The sequence below is a fragment of the Chrysemys picta genome, chromosome 7 (genome assembly GCF_011386835.1).
Source record: "Chrysemys picta bellii isolate R12L10 chromosome 7, ASM1138683v2, whole genome shotgun sequence".
Lineage (NCBI taxonomy): Eukaryota > Metazoa > Chordata > Testudines > Emydidae > Chrysemys > Chrysemys picta.
Window position 1 is genome coordinate 25,282,042 of NC_088797.1, and position 19,457 is coordinate 25,301,498.

Here is a 19,457-nt window from a genome sequence, read left to right on the forward strand (position 1 = left end):
CTCGAAGAAGAACGTAATTTACCCGCTTGATCATGGGGTCTTCCTGGACCTGGACCTGGACCTGGGCAGGTGTCAGAGAGTGGTTGCATTCGGCTTGGAAATGTTTTCTATGAAGGGCTTCTGAAGAGAGATGTTGCAAATGCGGTGTATTTTGAGTGACCTGTGCAAGCAGAGTTTAACGGGGACAGTGCTAATTAGCTGGCAAATTTGAAACTGTATTGGTGATCTAGTTTATGGGATGATCTAGAGGTGTGGAGATGTTTGGTTGATAGCCAAACCTTCTGGCCCAGGAGTGGCCAACCTGTGGCTCCGGAGCCACATGCAGCTCTTGAGAAGTTAATATGCAGCTCCTTGTATAGGCACCGACTCTGGAAAGTTGGTGTCTGTAGCTCCAGCCTTGATGTGCTGGGGGGTGCTCACTGCTCAACCCCTGGCTCTGACACAGACTCTACCCCCTCCCCTGAGCCTGCCATGCCCTTGCTCCTCCTCCTCCGAGCCTTCTGCACAACTTGAAACAGCTGATTGGGAGGTGCAGGGAGGGAGAGGGAGGCGCTGATCAGCTGCCCACTGCTGGTGGGCAGGAGGCGCTGGGAGTGGGGGGCGGGGAGCTGCTGACTTATTACTGTGGCTCTTTGGCAATGTACATTGGTAAATTCTGGCTCCTTCTCCGGCTCAGGTTGGCCACCCCTGTTCTGGCCTGTCTTGAATTCCAGCCCCTTCTGTCTCTTGCAGTCTGCATGTTGTTTGTAGGCCTCCTTTGCCTCCGCCGGGTGTTCCTTGAGTTCTTCCTAGACGTGGTGGATTTGCTGGACCTTATCACAGGCAAGTGGGTTTTGGGATCTGACCAGTAAAGCGTAAAAGAGTAAAAAGCAATGAAACTCTAACTTCAAAATGAATCTGGGTTGTTTTTTACTAGCACCATTGGTCTTTGTGTTGCATGTGTTGCTTGACTCAACAGTTAAAACACATGAGATATGCCTGAAAATTACTAACAGCATTCTAAAGAGAATAAAGGAAGATCCTTTGTCTTGGGGTCGTGGTAAGGAAGTCCATAAGTATTGAAATAAGCCTCAGGCTTTTTGCACAAATTGTGCTCAAATTATGTAAGAGACTTTCTGCAAAATGGTTCTTTTGAACATGGTTTTTTAACCTTTTCCCACCACTTTTCTTTTGAAGACATGAAGTTCAGCAATTTAATTTAAAAAAGAACAATCCTTAAAATATGGGGATCCTTTTCATCATTGATACCTAGCTTAATCTGCAGCTCTTCTATTCTTTCAACAAATGGTAAAAATTAAAAATGTGTTGTTGTGACAGGGAGCTGGGCAAAGGGTTGCAGATCCAGCCCTCTGTCACGCCTGCTCCTCATTAGGGGAACAAATTAGAGTGGGCTGGAGGTAGCCTGGCCCTAACTGGGGAGGTGGAGACAGCTGCTACTTACAGTAATTAGCCTGGGGGTGCATAAAAGCCTCAGAGGAAGGAAGCCAGGGGAGAGCAAGAGAAAAGGAAAAAGGCAGGGAAAGGAAGTAGGGAGGTAGCTTTCCCCTTCCTCCTGCCTGCAGATGGTGAAGGGTTACTTGTACGTGGTGAAATGGTGGTGGGAACAAGCCGGAGAATAAAGTGCACTACTGGTTACAAAACCCAGGATCTCAGAGTGACTTTGTGAGCCTAGCAGGGGCAGAAGCCAAGGGGGCCCTGCCACACTGTGCTGCAGTTGTCCATAAAAATAACTTTTTGTTTGTTGTGAAACCTTCAGCTTGCTTGGGACTGTACATTTACATATAGTGAGGACTTGATGTATTAAACAAAGCAAATTAAATGCTAGGGGCACCATCCTACACTCCTTACACAGACAAAACTCCCACTAAAGTCCTTTGAGTAGACTGAGCGACATCAGAGTGAATGGGATGGCTAAGGTTCAAGACCGAAGTACAGTCAGACAAGAAAGGGTAAAAGGTCAAGGACCAAACCAGTTATGTGGTGCCAATATTTTAACAAGGGGCTCCCACAAAAATGTTCCCCTTACTTTGTGATAAATCTATACCCTACGGGCTTGTGTGCTCACAAAGAAGAAGGTTAAGGGGCTGGAATTAGCTGTTTCATTTACACAAAAATGCTTTCTCAGTCACAAATGAGGACACCACATTGCTCAACCATCCAACTCCTATATTAGGTGTACTTTGTTTATACTTTGTTCCTAAACGCTTACTGCGTATATTGCATTGTTTAGCTTGTGGCACTCTAAAACAGAAGGTGAGGACTGAGACTCTGTAATGAGGTATGGGGGTATTCTTCCACTGGATATGTTTTAAAAGTCTCAAGTACTAGGTATCATCTAATGCATTGCAAAGGCAAAAAATAAATATTTAAAAAATGTGGTAACTTCCAAGCCCAGTGAGTCAGAATGTGAGCCACTCAGGGAAGGGACTCTCCTCCTACTTCGTTTGTATAGCACCTAGGACAATGGAACCCCTATCCTGATTGGCATCCCCATGTACTACCATAATACAATTAGTAATAATACTTAAATTTTGTCAGATCTAGCAGTTTGCAGAGGTTGGGGTTAAGTCCAGTGGAGACAGAGAAATCACTCTAACCTGCCATTCAATTTGGTAACAGAATTTTAATGTGGGTCACTTAGAATCCTCCATGAGCTAGGCTCCTTCAGTCTATCACTGAACTGATCCTTTTGGGACACCCTAGAGGAGAAAAATGCTTGTTAGCATTTTGAAGGCAGTTGACGGTATAACTGTGTCACCTATCCAAGCTACATCAGTATTGATATCCCTTGCATGCCATGGCATATGCTTTTATAATTTCTGAGGGGCAACATTTCCTATAGTGACCGGCAACCCTTTTGTTCTGTATTGGACCTTTTAACAGTGGAAGACGCCTATCTCTAAATGTAGCTGCTGTGTAGGGCCTGATCCAGAGCCTGCTGAATTCAGTGTAGTGTCATCTATTGACTTCAGTGGGCTTTGGATCAGGCCCATAATGATCACTTTTGTGTATGTGATAGCAGGCCCACTTTGAAAATATTTTAAGCAGAGGCAGTGCACTAGTGAATGCGCACAAATTTCAAATGGCTAATTTATAAATAAAATGGAGTGTATGTGCAGCATTGGACATGACAGTGCTCACCTAGAATGAGAATTAAACTGCAAGTCTTCCAACCAACTTCTAAACTGTGCCACAGGCAAATTTTGACTATATGAAGGCTTTATAAAAACATTTTCATTTGCCCCCATTGAAATTGCTTACCATATTATGCAGTAAGAGTTCTATATGTAGAAAAGAGCCTCAGTGACGTTACTACGCTGTTTTATTCTAGAAAACAAATATGCCTCTTTGGCCTTTTGTAATATAAATAGTTTAGCTCAGGAGTAACCAGATTTTTTTTTCTTTCATCTTGTTACAAACACAATTCTTGTCTTCTCTGGAATCTTTTATTGGCTTTCTTTGAAGCTGTTACAAACAACAGTACAAATTTTTAACAAAAGTAAGCTGTGGTTGTACTTTTTTCAAAAGCAAACCAAAATATTTGTTTAGTACTTAATGTAGCACAGTTGATCCTCAAGGCACTGGACAGATACAAATTCATCTGCACAACACTCCTGTGAAGTAAGGGAGTACTATTATCCCTGTCTTACAGATGGGGAAACCAAGGTTAAATGACATGTATCCGATCACAAGACAAGTAAATGGCAAAGCCAGAACTGGAACACAGGAACTCCTGGCTGCAACCCTCAAACTTAATCAATAACACTGCTCTGCCTCTCATTTAAACTTTGTTTTAATTGAAATTAGATGAAGTTTATTTGGACATTATATATATATATATATATATATATAACTCTTTTTGTAAAGAGAGTGCACAACTTTCTTATGGGAGGGAGGTTGATGGGTAGAGTTTAGGCTCAGAGATGGTGGGTGGGTCAATCTGAGGCCCATTACTATGGAAAAGGGACTGAAATAGCTTTTGGAAAGACCTGTTGGCATGAGGGATGCTTGTTCTCTCCCCACCCAATTACTTTCCTCCTCTTCCAGGGTCTTCTAGCTTCTGTCCTGTAACAATATTCTTAGACCCAGATATCCTGGTACTGGGCCCAGCTGTGCTGTCTTTTGTCCCTCTATGCTATTGAGTGTACTACAATACAGTTTGGGACACCGCATACTCCATTTCTCAGGAGCATGCTTGATTCAGTGAGAAAGTGGCAGACTGATGGGCAATATGTATGAGGCCCAGCACAGAGGCCTCTGGGCAGGGGCGGCAGAGCATGCCCAAAAGTGGAGGGGCAGAGGCCAGGCCTCCCTGCCCCTCCTCTTCCACCTGAGGCCCCGCCCCCAGCCAAGCCGGGAGCTGCGGATCCTCCACCTGCCCAGGATGGGGGGGAGGGGTGTGGGGACGAGAGCAGCCCCTGTCTGTGTCCGTGCCCTGCGGTCTTCCGCCCAGGGCAGGTTGGAGGGCTGCGTCCCCAGAGCCAGAGCCACATGTGGGGAGCCGCAAACCCTCTTGCCCTGGGGGAGAGGAGGATGGGCCTGGGGCTGCTCTCGACTCCCCCACCCCTGGCAGCTGGAGGGTCTGCGGCGTGGTGCTCCACAGCTGCCCAGGCTCTCCAGCTGGGCTACAGCTGCCAGCATGGCTGGGGGGGCGGCACCTCGGGGGGAAGAGAAGGGGGGTGGTGGAGCCCCTGCTGAAAAGTGGGAGGGCCATGGCATAGGGTTGCCAACCCTCCAGGATTTGCCTGGAGTCTCAATCTTTAATTAAAGATTATGTCATGTGAGGAAACCTCCAGGAACATGTTTGAGCAAAATTGGTAACCATGGCCCCCGGCCCCCTCTATTCCGGCACCCCTGCCTCTGGGTCAACACACAGTGTTCAGGTAATAAGTGGGTAGAGAGCCAGGAGCATTTGTGAGGAGCTGCAGAGATGGGAAGAAGATGCTATATTGCTGATCTTCATAAAACAGGAATAAAATCTGGGGGCAGCTGTCTGACACAGGAGATTTCCCACCAAATTGAGACAGTTCTGGTAAATTTAGGACATCTGCTCACAAAGGAAACGTGATCTAGATGAAAGTATTATTTTCTCTGATCTAGATGGAAGTATTATTTTTCTCTTCCATACTTCTTGTGAAATATCAGCAGTCCTATTTTTAATAGATTTTTAGGTAACTGTAGTCCCAGTATGAACAGCAATTGCTGTAAACTAAAAACAAAAGCATACTCTCTCATCACACTTAGAATTGCTGATCTATTCTGCCTATTGCCAGTTTGAAACAAAGAGCTTGTTTTTTTTTATATTCCCATTTTAGTAGCTCATCTTATAATGTTTGTGAACTGACATTCCAGCTTCACATCTAATTTGTTTCAGTATAGAAAAGGCTTTTCTCCGGTGGCCTTTACAAACAGCTCTTCACTAGAGGAACTGCATTTGGAAGTTTTGTAATTCAACCAGCTCTACATTATTTGTGTGTGTTTAAAATTTTCTGTTACTCATTTTAATTCACCTTGATGTTTTGGTTTTTCTGCAAACTCTCCTCCATTTCCTAGTTGCAAGTGGATCTATTGATGTCTCTGCTTATGTTAGGGCCAGATACGCTTTTGATTGCAGAAGTGAAAGGCAGCTCAAAGAAAGTTGTTTCAGCTTAGCCTTGTGCTGCTGAAATACTTGAATGGTTTTGTATTCAGGATCTTTTATAACTGCTGCCTCCTTTAAGGATTCCAGATCCATGATTTTCGAGATGCTGATGGGGCAACAGCTCCTATAGGATGGGGCCTAGTCCCTGGTGGTGGAGGAATGATGTGTTTCAACCCCTGCCCTGCCACTGATTTGTTTTCTTCTGCTAAAGCTGTTCCACCTCCTCTTTTACCTGGCCAACCAACCTTCCTCTGTAGCTCCCCACACCATCCTTTATAACAGCGATTCTCAACAAGGAGTCTGGGGGCCCACGAGCAGGTTTCAGGGGCCCACCAAGCAGGGCCAGCGTTAGACTTACTGGGGCCCAGGGCAGAAAGCCAAAGCCCCGTCATGCGGGGCTGAAGCCCATAGCCCCAAGCCCTGTCACCTGAGGCTGAAGCTGAAACCTGAGCAACTTATCTTTGCAGGCCTCCCCTGTGGTGTGGGGCACCGGGCAATTGCCCTGCTTGCTACTCCCTAACACCGGCCCTTGATTTTATATGCAGAAAAACAGTAATTGTGGCAGGGCTGTGGAGTTTTTAATAACATATTTGGGGGGGGAGGCTCAGAAAGAAAAACTTTGAGAACCCCTGCTTTATAACACAGTACTCAAGTTCAACTGACTCTGGATTATTGTAATTTACTGCAAAAAGAACAGGAGTACTTGTGGCACCTTAGAGACTAACAAATTTATTAGAGCATAAGCTTTCGTGGGCTACAGCCCACTTCTTCGAAAAGTGGGCTGTAGCCCACGAAAGCTTATGCTCTAATAAATTTGTTAGTCTCTAAGGTGCCACAAGTACTCCTGTTCTTTTTGCGGATACAGACTAACACGGCTGCTACTCTGAAACCTGTAATTTACTGGTTCATTATATGTGAACACTGACACTAATAGGTAGCAGGTTTAAAACAAACAAGGAAATATTTCTTCACCGAATGCACAACCAACCTGTCAAACTCATTTCCATGGGATGCTCTGAAAGTCAAAAGTATAACAAGGTTAAAAAAAGAATTAGATAAGTTCATGGAGGAAAGATCCATCAATAGCTATTAACAAAGATGGTCAGGGATGCAATCCCATGCTCCAGGTGTCCTTAAACCTACAATTGCCAGAAGCTGGGACTGCACAACAGCGGATGGATCACTCCAAATTGTCCTGTTGTGTTGATTCCCTCTGAAGCATCTGGCCACTGTCAGTGACAGGATACTGGGCTAGATGAACCATTGGTCTGACCCAGTATGCAGGGCCGACTCCAGGCATCCGCCCAGCAAGCAGGTGCTTGGGGTGGCACATCGGGCTGTTCGGTGGCAATTTGGTGGCGGGTCCCTCTCAGAGAGAAGCACCTGCCTCCGAATTCCCGCCAAAGAAGAAAGCGGCACAGCGGAGCTGCCGCCAGAGTGCCGCCGATCGCAATTGCGGCTTTTTTTTTTTTTTTTTTTTTTTCCCCCACAGCTTGGGCCGGCAAAAAACCTGGAGCTGGTCTGCCAGTATGGCTGTTTCTGTCTTCTCATAGGAGGATAACAGACCTACTACTACCACAAGCTGGGGGGTGGGGGGTGTCCAAGTGGTGCTAACCAGTGGTTTTGTAGGAAAGAACGAACTCTGGTTCTTATCAGAGATACTCCATGGGTGCAGTTTAGCTGATAATCCAGGCATCTGTGTCCATGCATCATATGGATTAATTACATTGTGAGTTCAATCTCTCTTTTTCGTCTACCTCTCCTCTTCCTGGCAGTGCTTTCAGGTTGATATATTTCCTATGATTTGGGATGGATTTTTGTAGGCAGTTAAGGGTAGCTTCCTAATAGCTGTAACAATATCTCAGGCTGCATTTATAGTACATACTCCCCTCCCCCCACTGCTTCCTACAGCTTACAAGAGTTAACACTACTTAAATTTGGAACATTTCTAAGCTGTCAGGAGGCAAAGGTAAATCTTCTGCAGCTAATAAAAATACACCAAAAGTGGGCTCTCAAGGCTCAGGAAACCACTGATAGTTGTATGCTTGATTCAAGGATTCCCATTGGTTACTGAAGGTACATCTACACTAGAAATGCTACAGTGGCACTGCTATAGTGTAGATGCTTGTGACAGGAGGGGCTCTTCTGTTGCTGTAGTAAATACACCTCTCTGAGAAGCGGGTACCTTTGTTGATGAAGAATTCTTCTGTCAACCTAGTGGTGTCTACACTGGGGCTTAGGTCAGTTTAACTACTGTATGTCTCTCGGGCATGTCTACATATGCAATTAAAAACCCTGGGGTGGCCCATGCCAGCTAACTCAAGCTAAGGAGCTCGGGCCCTAGATACGGCCCTACAGTTAGCTCATCTGCTCTTACTGATTGAAGAGTTAATTCTGTTTTCACAAGGAACAGCTACTTTTAAATTCCTCTCTTTCTAAACCAGCATAAACACTGCCTAGGCATGACTTAATTTACTGTTAGGTGAAATATTTGCTGTACTGAGAGAGAACCTATTGTACCATGTGAGTGTGTTTAATTTTGGTGAAGGTTAAGTATTTGTAATATCCTGTGGAACAGAACTTGAATGTGGTTTTCTACTGAACTCCAATATTTGGGAATGTTTATTAGAACTTTTTAATCCTGGGCCAATTTAACCAGTAGCCGACTAATAATAATTTTGGGCTTTCTGCCATGACAAATGTTGACATACTCTTATAATGTTGACTAAAAACTAATAACTTTTAAAGTAAATGAGTATGGAAACCTTGCCAGAAATATAGTGTCTGAAACAGATTGGTTCTGTGTTATTTTACTGGCAACACTTGTAGACTATGTTTGAAACAAAGACACTGCACTGTTTCAGCTTTTAGAGACACGGTTAACCCTTTTGAGGCTAATTTGTTTTCCAGAATGAAACCCTTTACCAGTAATGAATGCTCCACTGTCAAGGAGTTAATACTTTGAACACCTACTTTACTAGATTTACATAGATAAAGGGGGTAGGATAAAAAGGAAGGTAACTAGAGTATTTTTGATCGTGTGACAAGAAGAAAAACCCAGCAAAAACTGATTTGGGTTTGTACAGAATTTTCTTTTTATTTCGAAGATTGACAGATCCAAAAGTATTCTGGACACTAACAGTGTCCATACTAATAATTGCACTTTCCCATGATGTATTGAATAAGAAGCATAGTTAATGGATCCATTCCAATTTCATTTATTTTGTGGGCTAAGTTGAGAGCTTCATTTGCAATCTTTTCTGATGAAAGTTTTGGGAAGATGTTTATATTTTAAAATGCTGAGTGTCTTTAGAAGGTTTCTATTATCACTATTGCTTGGAGGCTGAATTGAAACTTTTTGTGAATTTATTTAGCATGTTTTCTTTATAATCCAGACAGATTTATACAATGTGGTGGTGATAGTGTTGCACGTTGCCATAGACTAAGGTATAATGACTCCTCAGGGGCTTGTTTGGGCTTGTTTGTCAAATTCAACACCAGTCATGTAACACACAGTCCCTTTGTTGACGTTGCTGATAAGGGGTGCAGGGAGTCGGGTGGAGAAACAATTGTGATCAGCTCATGTACACTCAGACTTTAATTGTTAGAAGGTAAAAATTACTACACTGCCTAAAAAAGCACATCAAAATAAATTTCAGAATTAGGTACCAAGTCAAATAGAGCCCTATTGTATGGCACCTGGTCTTATACTATATGGGGTTTCTAGCATATGTTATCCAGGTCATTTCTTCTGCCATTCTGCAGACAATATAAGGTGAATGTGGGTGGTGGAGCGGGGTTCTGCTAAGAAAACTTAAAACTGACCTTTACTAGAGTGCTTTACCCAACAGTGTGTGGAAATTAGGAGGCTGTGGGGGGACTGATTTAATGAGATAGTATAGAAAACTAACCAGTATTATGAAATAGATTTAACTCAATTTGACCAGCAGGCTCTCACTTTGAACTTTGGGGAATTCCCGTTCTTTAAATAAACTAATAAGAGAGTCACTCTGCATTGTGGTTGAGTTGAATGACAGCAAGGGCTCTTGGCCCCTGCTTCAGACTTTTCTACCCACATATGGTACTACTGCATGCTGTTTTGTTGAGTGAAGAGCAAACAATAACATCAGCTTAGAACTCAGTAAATTGCAAGAATGTAAGAGCTCTATTCTCCAAGGTGCCAAGCATCCTCAACTTTAATTGGCTTCAGTAGGAACTGAGTGCTCAGCACACCACAGGATAGGGTCCTAGATATTAAGGCTCGGGATTTTTAAGCGGGGGCCTGTGTATAATATGATTATGCAGCTTCAAAAATAGACGTATAACTTACCTTTTGGGTAAGATGCCACATAATTTTAAAATGACCATTTTCCAGCTCATGATGCAGTGGAAGAAAGAGCAGAAAGGACTGAAACTGTATTTGGGAGAAATCTGACAGAAGGGCTGCATGAGGAGGTGGCTACCATCTGGGGCTCCGAGGCTCCACATGAGTGAATCTGCATGATAGGTGCATTCCCCAGACACCCAAAAGCAGAATGCTGATCTTATGAGGTGTAAGCGCTCTCTATGGCTATTACTTCTCCTTCCTGTGCAGCAGTCTTAAAACTACCCTGGGTTTTAGTAAATCAAGGTTTATTTTTAGAGGGAGTGAGTCATATTAAAACAAAAGCTCTGAGGTATGATACATAAGTACCATTTGGGCCTTACAGTGAAGAAGCAAAGTTTTATATTTCTAGAGTACTCCTCTCTTCCAGCTCGTTTATTTCTTCCTCGCAATATGATGTGGTATCTCAGAACCAGACTCAGCTGACTCCCTAACATGAGCACACGCTATCCAGAATTTACTGACCATGTCTAGATTAGACTCGTTTTCACCATCATCTGCATGTCTTGAACCAGCAGGGAGGTTACTCTGCAAATTGAAAGTCGCAATGAAGTTTATAGTCACAAAATGGCATTCTCAAACCATGGCATTCACAATTTGACCCAGGCATGGTCCCAAACTGTCACATTTGTATGCAAAAAACTTATTTTCTTGTTTTAAAGAAAGTTCAACACAATAAGATTATCTACTTCAAATTTCTTCTTTAAACCTAATGTGGAGATAGAGACGCTGGATTTATTTTCCAAAGTCCTTGACACTGTAATGTTATCTTGAATTACTGTCTCGGAGTAAGTCCTGCAAACGCTGCAGATGTGTTTTAATTTGATTTTATTCTTAAATTTGTTTGTATGAGTCCTTTCAATTTGTTCTACAGACTCTAGTAATTTAGATTTTTATCAAAATCTATACAACCCATTTAGTTTAACCCCCTTTGCTATCAAAACTAGGTGCAGTAGGTAAAATGGATCAGTGTGATGGGAGGAATAAGACCTCAAAGAACAAACTCACATATATGTGACCTAGTCAGCTTATTGTGACTCCAGTGGCTACTGTAGTAGGCTCTGACAATGACTTCTGGCTCTTTTACAGCTAGCAGCTGTAGTCATATCCTATCCTATCCTTCTTGTGGTTGCAGCAGCCCCTAGTGGAGGCAGCTAGGTTGATTTCTTCTCCTTAATGTCTACTTCTACAGGCAGGTAGGCTCTGCAGTACAGAGACTAGTGAAAATATTTTGTCTCCTGAGCAGTTTGGGTATAAGAATGAAGATTGCCACATAGCAAACCTCACAGTCCCCTGCAGAATAGGGAAATGGTTTATTTTTAAAAGGTTAAGGAACTTGTTTCTAGTTCTTCCCTCTCCTCTTGCTGGAACCGTAAAATAATTCCTGTAACCCCATGAGGGAAAAAGGAGTGTTCAGATAGGGTTAGGGCTGTTCAGGGATGGAGCAGGGGTTCAGGGAATTCATTTACATCTTTTATCTTCCTCCTTTTCCCCTATCTTCCAAAAGGGATGGTGGTTTCCCTTCTTTCTCACAGGATAATCTTCTCCAGGGTTAGTTGCTGCTGTGCATCAATTTACATGGCTGTTTGAGGTTATGAACCCCAGACAGTTGAGAAAATTAGGTACAGGATTGAGCCCTTCACCTGCAGGCTTTCTGTAGCCATTAATAAACTGCAGATGCAGACAATGAAAAATATGTATAGGAAATATATATATGAAAAATTCAAAGTGGGTCTAGACTTTTTTTTTCTGTTTATCAACTAGTCTCAGACATTGCTCAAGGAGGGTAATTCAAGTTTCACACAGTGGTCCTGAACAAGACACTTAAGAGACACAGTGGAATATGAATTTACTTGGTTTGTAACAAAATTTACCCTCCTTAGGGATTCTTAATGGGCATCACAATATCATTCCTAAAATGTTAGTATTCGTTATTTGTTGCATTTAAATTTTGAGATTGAAAGTGTGTGTCTGTGATTTGTTAATATGCACAGAGATTAATAGACCATTCTAATAGATTTTTAATTGGAATTTTATTTTCTAACTTTCAAACAGGTTACACTGTGATATAATGTAGGGCCAAATTACATCTCTTTACTCCAGAGCTGACTTTGGGCCATTATATCAGAAACATAATTCTAGTTTGACCAAAGACCACATACAGAGCAGCAAAGATGCCAAACCTTGTGGAAAATGGTACAGCAATAGGGAAGAGGAGAATCCTCTCTCAAGGGTCCCCTTTGCCTATTTTCTGGGAAGATATATTTGCCTTTCTTGCTGTCCTGATTCCTCTGTCTTCATAGTTCTAAATACCAGATTCTAGTAGCATTAGAGATAATACGTGCCCAAGTAATCTCTGCTGCTAGGTATACAGTAGCACTCGCTTCGCCTTGGGACTTCAGTGTCCTCTCACTGCAGTACAGTGTGATTAATGACAAGCAGTCTTTACCATGGGAAGCTAGTGGATTGGCATTATGAATTTAAAAAATAAACAAAACAGCTGATGACGGAAGTGCCAGTCAGACGAGAATTCTAGTCGAAGCTGAAAGACTCTGTAGTGTGTTCAGTATGCCAGTCGTGCTGCAGTGACGTAAAAAAAATGCTCCTTCAAAAAAGCTGTGTCAAAGAGATGGTTGCTGGAAAGGAAAGAATCTGAATGGCACCTTCATGATGAAGGATAAGAGTGCAGGCTGAATATATATATATTTTTGGTGCTGAAATGATTGTAGCACCACATTCCATGTGTGGGGAAATTTATTATTTTTTTGTGGGGGGAAGGTGAACATTTTGGTCCTGCATTTCACAAGATGTTTATGGAGTTGCAGCTCTGCCTGCTGAGAAATCAATTATTTTCTGGTTCTCATCTTTCTTCTCTGTCGCTGTGCTAATGAAACAGAATATTGCTGACCAGTAATGAAAATCGTGAGTTACTACTTATGGGATTTTTCTAAATACCAGGAAGGATGGGAAGTCCACATCTCTAAAAGGATTCATATCTCTGAGCAAAAGAATAGTATGAAATGGTACATTCTCCTACGGATTTGTCTAGAAAACTGGAGGTAGAGGATGCCTACACAAACTTTATAAACATGGCTGAAAAAGAAAGATGAACTGCTATAGGATGTACTTAAAATATGATGTTGGATGGGTTTTTTAACTTCACTTGGAAGGTTTGGCTCTTTTTCTGTCAAAAGTAGCCTTTTGCATGTGCTGTTCAAGATCCATTAAATATCAGATGGAGGTTAGCAAGCCAAGGGTAACGTCTGTTTTTACATATTTGTAATCTTTCCTTGTATTGCACTTATTGTTTATATTTTTTGTATGCAAAACAAGTGGAATATTATACTTCACAAAAAGCAGGCATTCTAGAGGTTAAAAAGTGTGTGAGGGAAGAAAAGTACTAGTTTTTACCGTAGATTTTTGTTGAAAAGTTTTATTTTATTTTATTTCATTTAAATATATACTGTGTGTACACATCTATATGAATATGCACGTGCATGTATATGTACATGTAAATATGAACACATGACACAAACTGTTTGTTTTAATTTGTACTTATTAGAATAAAATGTTAATCAAATGCAGAACTACATACTTACAATGACAGAGCAAAAACAATGGGGTTGGAATTTTTTGTATTTGTACGTGTTCCCTTCAATGACAAGGTCATCATAGTATGCATTAGCTGCAGAGCACTTTTCAGTTTGAGGGGCACTCCCTGCAAACAAACAGTTTTAAAAGGAGTATCTGAATAGAAGGATGCTATATATGGAGAGAGCTTTTTTTGTGCCTTTTTTGTCTTTCCTAGTCATGCCACTACTTCTGCCTACTGCCTATTTCAGCCATTGCTCAGATCTGTATGCACCAAGCAAGGGTAATCTGTCATTGCCAGCGTTATAAAACTGGAATTATTTGTTTACTACCATAGCTGTGTGTCTATATTGCTCACATTAGAAAATTAACAAAACTAGCATAAATGTTTTTCTGATGCCTTTTTCATTTCCTCCCCTCCCCCCCCCCCTTCTTTAAACTACAGGAGCCTAGTAACAAACGGGTCAAGCCTCTTTCTAGAGTTACATCACTAGCAAGCCTCATTCCTCCTGTGCGGGCAACCCCGTTAAAGCGGTTCAGTCAAACACTTCAGGTAAAGATAATATATTTCTGTGTTTAATGTTCAGATCTGCATTTCAATAAGAGAAGCACAAGTATGCTATCACATGCTTTTAGGGGTTGTGCTTTTCAAAATTTATTTTGTATATGTATGTATATCTGAGTATCTCACATATCTTTATGGAAAAAATGAAAAACCTTTTCCCCCCAACATAAAATTTGCAGTGGTAATGGACAGTGTAAACCTCAGTAGTGGCAAGTGAAAGTGTTCTGGTGCTGTTACAACTGTGTAGTCATTCACCACCATAATAATCTTTGTCATAGAATGCTTATGTTTCTTGTGAAATCTTTAAGAAACAAACTGCAACTATATATCCATTCTTGATGTTATGACAGAGATAAAGAAACCAATATAAAAATATGTGTATAGCCCAGTTGCTTGAGAAGATATGTTTAATATATCTTTGACTTTTGAAGGTGTGAGTTTTAGAGAGATATTTAAAAGGGTGCCATATGCTCGGGCACCTTTGACATACTTTTAAATGACATTTTAAAGTGGAGTAGTACAGTTTAAGATAATCCATGACCAATGAGCCAGGAAACTGAAAAACTCAAATCCCTCCCTCTCAAAACAACTCTCCGCCCTGTAGTTCTTCATCATATTGAAATGACTGGGGGAAAAAAGATAAGCTTTGCCATAGAATATTAGTATTTTTAGCTTAAGTGCAAAAACAAACAAACAAAACCCCAACCAAACCTATGGAATATCTATTAGTGCTGGTAGGAAAATTTTGAGTTTGGAATTTTAAATGAAAAATAAATTTTCCATTAATTTTTTTGGGGGTGGGGGGGGAGGGGGTGTGGTTTTTTAAAAGTCTATGTGCATGTAATATTGCTGAATCCTCACTATTAATAGTGAACTTTGACCTCCAGTGGACAAAAAGTCTGGCGATCAGATGGAAAATGGAGCCTTGAGCCAACATTCAAAGCATATGTCAAAGCTGAATATTTTAAATAATTAAAAAGCAATCGAATAACAATGGAATTCAAATTTACATTTTATTCTGAAGATATTCTGCTTTGTTTGTAGGTCTCTCAAACTTACAGGTGCACCATGTAGAATATGAGATGCTTGGAGGCTCATGTAGGACTTGATCCTACAAAATATTGCATGTCCCCTGCAAGAGGCTGAGTACCTTAATTTCAGTGACTTCAGGAGGAGCTCAGGCAATTGAGCACCTCATAGTGGGCATTCCGTGCTTTGCAGGATTGTGCCATTTCCCCCACTAAACTAGTAGGTGTTTGAGAAAGTACACTTAAAATCTACAGTGAGTTATAGAACAAGGTTAAGCTCTCTGAAGAGTGAGAATGAATAAAATATCTCTATTTTAGTAAGAAATAATATCTGTTCAAAAAGGTAACTTAATCATGACTCTACTGCAGCTATGAGTTAGTTTTATTTTTCCTTTCCAAAATTATTTATTTTATTTTTACACTAGAGGCTCGTCTGACAAATACTTAAACAGAGTAAAAAGCCATGGGAAAAAATACATTTTTCTGCAGTAATAGTTTATCTAGGAAGCAGACATGCCAGCATTTGGTTAGCAATGTATCTCTGGTATTCCTTCAATATGTTGTTGAAAGAGCATACCTCTGCATACAAAAGCAATCTTTATCGACCTGGGGGATAGGCAAGATGTTTGAACTCACCTCAGTGTGTTTGATCCAGTAGGTATACTGTAGTGTGAGGGAACTGGGATTGTTTAGTCTACAGAAGAGAAGAATGAGGGGGGATTCGATAGCTGCTTTCAACTACCTGAAAAGGGGTTCCAAAGAGGATGGATCTAAAGTGTTCTCAGTGGTAGCAGATGACAGAACAAAGAGTAATGGTCTCAAGTTGCAGTGGGGGAGATTTAGGGTGGATATTAGGAAAAACTTTTTCACTAGGAGGGTGGTGAAGCACTGGAATGGGTTACCTAGGGAGGTGGTGGAATCTCCTTCCTTAGAGGTTTTTAAGGTCAGGCTTGACAAAGCGCTGGCTGGGATGATTTAGTTGGGGATTGGCCCTTCTTTGAGCAGAGGGTTGGACTAGATGACCTCCCGAGGTCCCTTCCAACCCTGATATTCTATATATACTCGTTCATAAGCCGAATTTTTTTTAGTAAAAAAGGGAAGCACTAGAGAAAGGAGTCGGCTTATGAACAGGTATAGAGAGGGAGAGGTGGGACACAGCACCTCCCCCCAACAGAGGGAGCAAGGAGAGGCAGCAGAGCCAGAAGGGAAGAGGCGGGGCCAGAGTCTCTCCGCTTCAGGCCACGCTGCTCTCCCCCAGCCTCCGAAGCAGCTGCAGCTCCGGGGCTGGCAGGCTGTGGCTGTGCCGCTCGGCCCCGCCCCCCAAAGCAGGTTGTGGCCACGTGGCCCAGCCCAGCCCGCTGGAACATGGTGTGGCCTCGCCGCCCGGTCTGGCCCACTTGAGCAGGCTGCAGCTGCGCTTCCCAGCCTGCCGGAGCAGCTCCAGCCAGGCAAGAGACATCCTCCCCTGGCCCTCCCCAGGTAAGGTGGGAAGGGATGGGATGGGGAGAGTGTGGGGGTCCCAGGCTAGAGGTGGGGTCAAGTGGGGGGTGGTCACAGGTTACTCCCCTGACCCCCAGCTTCTCCCCCTCCTCCTCCCCTCCCTCCCCCCTCCCCAAAAAAAATTTCCCCACCAGTTGCTATCCCGGCCCGTCAGGGTAAGCAGCTTGTACGCTGGAACACTTTGTTTACTTAGGTTTACCTCCGTGCCTGCGGACGCTCGAGGTAAACAAACCATCTCGGCCCACCAGCGGTTTATCCTGATGGCCCAGGAGCCAAAGTTTGCCGACCCCTGAATTATAGGGTCAGCTTATGAACGGGTCATAAAAATTTTCCATTTTTACTTCTCCATCTTGAGGGGGTCGGCTTATAAACAAACCAGCTTATGATTGAGTATATACAGTATGTCCCACCATCTTAATTGGTTAATACCCAACAAAATTAATTATACAGCAGACAGAAACAATCACAGACAGAGATCATGCAAATAAACCATAGCAAAGTGGGGGCCATAAAAATAAAACATACAGAAATGAGGGTTTCACAACCACAACTATTGAGAAGTGATTTCTTGCCAGACAGGATGCTATCAAACTAAGTTTTCTTTAAATCTTCTAGGCTCTTCTCTTTCTTTGGAGGTGATAGGCATTATTAGGACAGGATTGTATTCCTAACAGCCCAACAGCACCTTATTTCAATGTGACTAGTTTGGAATGTAAGGATGTGACCATACACTTTCCAGTTTATGGCTGTTTAGCCAAAGATCTTAGCCTAAGAACACGGCCTTAGACTATCATAGTGAGAGAAGGCCTATAAACAGGTAGACTGTGATTTTGATTCTTGTTTTTTTGAGAGAGCAAATATATGCCACTGCAGGAAGGAGGTTATTGAACTATAAATGGACCAGAAACATGCTTTCACATGCCATTTCTTATGTTCCTAGTACTAAAATAAAAGGTTGTAGTGCCAATATCCTCAACAAATTTGGAAAGATTGGAATTGATAGTTATATAAACCATTTAATTTTATTGCACATATATGCAATCTTTTCTTGTAAATATATTATTTTTGCTTTGGGGAAACTGAAATGAAATGTGAGCAAACTGATCTCTCTAACATTTGTCCTACTTTTATGTCTTGTTAGCGTTCTATTAGTTTCCGTAGTGACAGTCGCCCTGATCTGTTCACCCCACGACCATGGTCTCGAAATGTACCCCCTGCTAGCACAAAACGAAGGGACAGCAAGCTGTGGAGTGAGACCTTTGATGTTTGTGTCAATCAGATGCTTACATCCAAAGAAATCAAGCGTCAAGAGGTACTATTATTCCAATGCTTCTAAACTTTTGACAGTTTTGTCTAAAGCAGAGGTTCTCAGACTCTTTGCTAAGGCAATTCACCAACTGCATTTTGTCTCTTTGCAACCCTCCATTACATATATGCATCCTCTGCTCCAACATCACAACCCTAATCCCATCCTGGCCTGGTGTGTAGGGAAGGCCCAGGGATGGAGGGGTTGGAGAATGAGCCCAGTCCACACTTGCCTGAGTGGCGGCTCCTCTTCTGCAGGGCTGGGCTCAGCTCCCCACTTTGGGAGTTGCGAATTGGCACATGGGGTTGCAATGCCATTCAGGTTTGGTCTGGCTGCCCCTCCATCATGATGGAGTACTGTGCAGTACTGCGACTCTGAATGCCCCAGCCCAGTAGGATCTGAGCTGCCACTACGATGTGGGGTGACCTCACTCTCCAAAACCCCTCACTCTGGGAGCTCCCCTGTATGTTTGTTTTCACCAGGAAAATCTGTCCCTGGATTTGACAACCCGTCTAAAACCTTTCTGTGACCCGCTGGTGGGTTGGGACCCATCATTTGGGAAACACTGGTCTAAAGCGTCGAATTCAGGGATGATAGTAAATTAGTAAACATTAGCTCAGCATTTGAAATTACAGGGTAAAATCCTGGCTCCACTGCAGTCAATGAGAATTTTTCCATTGACTTCAGTGGAACAGGATTCCAACTATGGTCTATAATGAAACCATACTAGATTATTCTTTTAAAAAAAATGTTGTTTCAATAATTCCTGTATATTAACATTGATATTTGAAATTAAAAGTGTGCATGTTTTGGGTGGTGGTGGTTGTTTTATCTGTACTACCATAGTACCCACAGACCGCAATTAGAATAATGTACACGCTAGGTACTGAGTGCACACAGGAAAACACCATCTTTATCCCAGGGAGCTTTCAGTAGAACAAGTTTATTATACAAATAATGTTACTCAGTTGACCAAGGGTCTACATTGGTCTGTGCTGAGTGCAGACCCTGGCACAGGGTCCTCAATTGTAGAAAGTCCACTGGTGGTGACTTAGAAGAGAATCTTTAGTGTAATGCTCCCACAGCCTCCATTGGTGGCCTTGCAGCCAGAGAGCAGCAACCCCAAAGTGGGCATGGCAGTCTGGAGAGGGAAATGTTGCCAGGACACCCAGAGAAAATGCTGATTCAAGGATGTCACTCTACACAGCCTCTGCTGGCTGTGCTCGTATAGCACCCTTCCCAGAAATGAAAGCTGGCCTCTAGTCAACAGTCTGCTCTTCACTCAGGGCCAGGAAGGTAATTGTCATGCGTCAGATTGGTTAAACCAGAGCATCAGAGGTTTAGGGGAATATAAACTTTTTGGGGAGGTCCAATGATAGGTTTCTACTAGGTGCCCTCTGCAAATATTTACAAATGAGGCATTGTCTGAAGGGGCCAGGAAG

At 42.5% G+C, this 19,457-nt stretch overlaps 1 protein-coding gene across 9 annotated transcripts in view; it reads left to right on the plus strand.

The window, feature by feature from the left end:
- Positions 1 to 19,457, plus strand: part of ARHGEF3 (Rho guanine nucleotide exchange factor 3) — a 265,172-nt gene that overhangs the window by 209,755 nt on the left and 35,960 nt on the right. For all 9 annotated transcript variants that reach the window (XM_005310014.4, XM_065550989.1, XM_008174741.4 and 6 more), the window contains 2 exons: positions 14,062 to 14,169; positions 17,851 to 18,021. In XM_005310014.4, coding sequence (XP_005310071.1) covers positions 14,062 to 14,169; positions 17,851 to 18,021 — 279 coding nt within the window. The remainder of the gene's footprint in view (positions 1 to 14,061; positions 14,170 to 17,850; positions 18,022 to 19,457) is intronic.